The sequence below is a fragment of the Myotis davidii genome, unplaced genomic scaffold (assembly GCF_000327345.1).
Source record: "Myotis davidii unplaced genomic scaffold, ASM32734v1 scaffold66, whole genome shotgun sequence".
Taxonomy (NCBI): domain Eukaryota; kingdom Metazoa; phylum Chordata; class Mammalia; order Chiroptera; family Vespertilionidae; genus Myotis; species Myotis davidii.
Window position 1 is genome coordinate 631,990 of NW_006297280.1, and position 3,090 is coordinate 635,079.

At 45.6% G+C, this 3,090-nt stretch overlaps 1 protein-coding gene across 1 annotated transcript in view; it reads right to left on the reverse strand.

Annotated features, from left to right (window-relative positions):
• Window positions 1-3,086, reverse strand: part of KL (klotho) — a gene marked incomplete at its 5' end in the record, with an annotated part of 56,146 nt that extends 53,060 nt beyond the window's left edge. Inside the window, one exon of the mRNA XM_006773041.1 lies at window positions 2,379-3,086. Within this exon, the coding sequence (XP_006773104.1) occupies window positions 2,379-3,086 (708 nt within the window). The remainder of the gene's footprint in view (window positions 1-2,378) is intronic.
• Window positions 3,087-3,090: the final 4 nt, after the last annotated feature.

Sequence of the window (3,090 nt, forward strand, 5' to 3'; positions counted from 1 at the left end):
GGGGGGAAGGTCGCACATGTAAAATTTCCAGTGTCCCCAGGGGGTATCCTTACCTAATTTTTAAAGGAGTGGAAGCACAGTACAGAACCGAAGGGGAGGGGTGCTGGACAACTTTATCCTTCAGCAGCATCAGATCCCCAAATGCATATGAAATGTGAGGAATTCAGTGGCCCCTAACAGCAATATTTAAGCCCCAGCTGAAATATTCTATTAACAAAACTTGCAGAATATGTTTTATCTCTTCTAGTAAGGTCAAAACTTAACTATCCCCCCTCTCTGCAACACTACAGCAAGAAAGAATATTAAAAACAGAATTAAAATATCTAATGAAAAAATTAATTTAAGATATTCTTTGATAATGACAACTTACTTCATAAGATACAAAAGTGACTAAATTCCAAACCAAAGAAATTTGAAAGCAAAAGTAATGTTTTACAACAACTAGCATTTTGATTGCAGAATCAGCAAAAGCAACTGTCACCTTGTCACTAATTTCCTATGAATTCAGAGTCCACTGCATTCCTGGGAAGGGTGGTTAGTGTTTGGCAACAGTGTCTGTGTGTGTGTGTGTTTGTGTGTGTGTGTGTGTGTGTGTAAGGTTCCAAAAATATAACTGAAAAGTTAATCAAAGGGCTGAGAGTGGGCACAAGAATCAAAAGCATGCTGACTATGTAAAATACCAGAGTACAAGAAGGCTCCTGCTGTCTCAATACCTTACTTTACATATGAAATAATCATGTAAGTCACTAAAATATCAACTGATGACTTTTGTATACATATGGAGTTTATCACATGCACTCTAAAAATATAACTCATGTAATTTAAATCTAAAGTGGTGATTTTGCAGAAATGGTCTATTTGGTCTTCCAGCTGGTCCACAAATCTCTTATTTTTTTCTGGTATGGACTGAAATTTGCTTATGTCTTCCTCGGCAGAGGGGCCAGTTCTTTTCAGAATTTTTCTATCACCAGCCATAAACAGGTGGTCCTTATGATATTTTGTTTGATTCCTTAAAAGGATGGCCAAACTGAAAAGTTTATTAGCATTGTTCTGAAGTATGTTAATGAAAAGATATATATCAATATGAAATCACTAACATCTCAATTTTTTTCAAACAAATCCAGCATGCTTTTATGATCTGTGGTAGCAGATTCTGTGGAGCTGACATACAATGTATTTAGTCATTATTACAACATCACTGGAAGCTCAGAGCACTAAGCCAACTCAATAACCCATATGTGATGCCTCTATTATCTACAGCTTCAATTAAAAGTATTCAGAAGTGTTCTGTCTTGAATTTGTTCAAAATGCTTGGCTTAATTCTTAGTGAGTCACCAAAATACAGTACCAAAAGTTAAACTTTTAAACACTTTTATTAAAATGTTTGTACATACACATGAAATATTTTCTTCATACAAAACTATACAAAGTGTACCAACAACTGACATCATTATGAATGAACGCTCAAATCAATGAGACCTAATCTTGAACACTAAGTAAAGAAGAAAAAGGAGGAAGAATTTTTTGGGAGACAACTTGATCGTAGCATATCAACACTTTGTACTGTCAAATATTATGAAGCTTTTTGTACAATAGTGTTCAAATCATTTTTTTTTTCAGATTAAGAATATCTTCTGGAGGAATCCTTCCAATTGATGAGAGCATCATGGAAATACACTTGGAGGACATCTGTAGTTATTTGCTTTTATGGCTAGCTTTGTTTAAAATTGTTTTAGGGTTTTTCACACCCCTGCCAATTAAATAAGGTTTGACAGAAAGAACTTCCAAAGACATGTAAACCCAGCTCTCCACGATATGCGATTTTGACACCTCTGCATTGCTGTGCTGTGCACTGAGTCACAAGCAACACAGATCTTACTGGATTAACATTGAACTCCTGCCACCTCCACAAACCCTAGCAGAGTAAAGCTGTCTCCACAGCTTCTGAACAAACTTGGTCTTTCATTCACCCTCCTCATCCTCCCCATAGCAACTATTAATAAATCCTCCCGCCATACATTGGGAGATTTTTCTATACCCAGAGAAAGGAGCTCCCTTTTCTCCGGGAGAAACTGATTCCATTATCTTCCTGACAAATGGTCTCCAAAGGGCACTCACTCTAGGCACTCACTGGCGCTCCCACTGCGGAGTTTCCTTCCCATTCCAAACTTCACACCCTCCAAAGAAAGCCTAAACTGCTTGGTCTCTTCCCCCAACCCTTCACACACTCCCAAATCCCCCGCACCGCCCTGCACCGCCCGACACGCCTCCTGCGACTCCCGAGTGGTCACACAAACATCTCAGGCACCCCTCTTGACCCTGGAGTCTCCAGAGGCCCTGTCCCCGGCGTGGCCCTCCGCCTGGCCCCTCGAACTCACCAACAGGAGGTTGTGCGCCACCAGGTACCCGAGCCGAGCGCTACCCTGGACGCCTGGGGCCAAGCGCCCAGTGGCGTAGCCATGCCAGGCCACCACGTAGGGATTGTCGACAGTGATCCAGTACTTGACCTGGCCGCCAAAGTGGCGGAAGCAGAGCTCGGCGAAATCCCTGAAGTGGTCCGCCAAGGTGCGGTTGGCCCAGCCGCCATAGGCGTCTTGCAGACGCTGGGGCAGGTCCCAATGGTACAGGGTGACCACAGGCTGCACTCCCAGCTCCCGCAGCCGCTCCAGCAGGCGTCGGTAGTAGCGCAGCCCTTCGCGGTTGGGGGTGCCCGCACTGCCATTGGGGAGCACTCGCGCCCACGAGATGGAGAAGCGGTAGTGGGTGACCCCGAGCTCACGCAGTCCCTCCGTGTCGCGAAAGACATTGTTGTAGCTGTCGCTGGCCACGTCCCCGGTGGCGGGCAAGGACTGTGACAGGGCACCCGACGGCAGACCAGCTACCGGGGGGTCTCCTGGGAGTGTTGGGGGTGAGTGGGTGAACGTGTCCCAGATGGACTCGCCCTTGCCGTGCTGCCGCCAGCCGCCTTCTATCTGGTAGGCAGCGGTGCCCACAGCCCAGAAGAAGCCGTCGGGGAAGGTGTCGTGGAGGAGGCCAGCATCCTCGGGGGCCAGAGGGCGCGCGAAGCGGCCCCAAGTCTGCACACCGTCT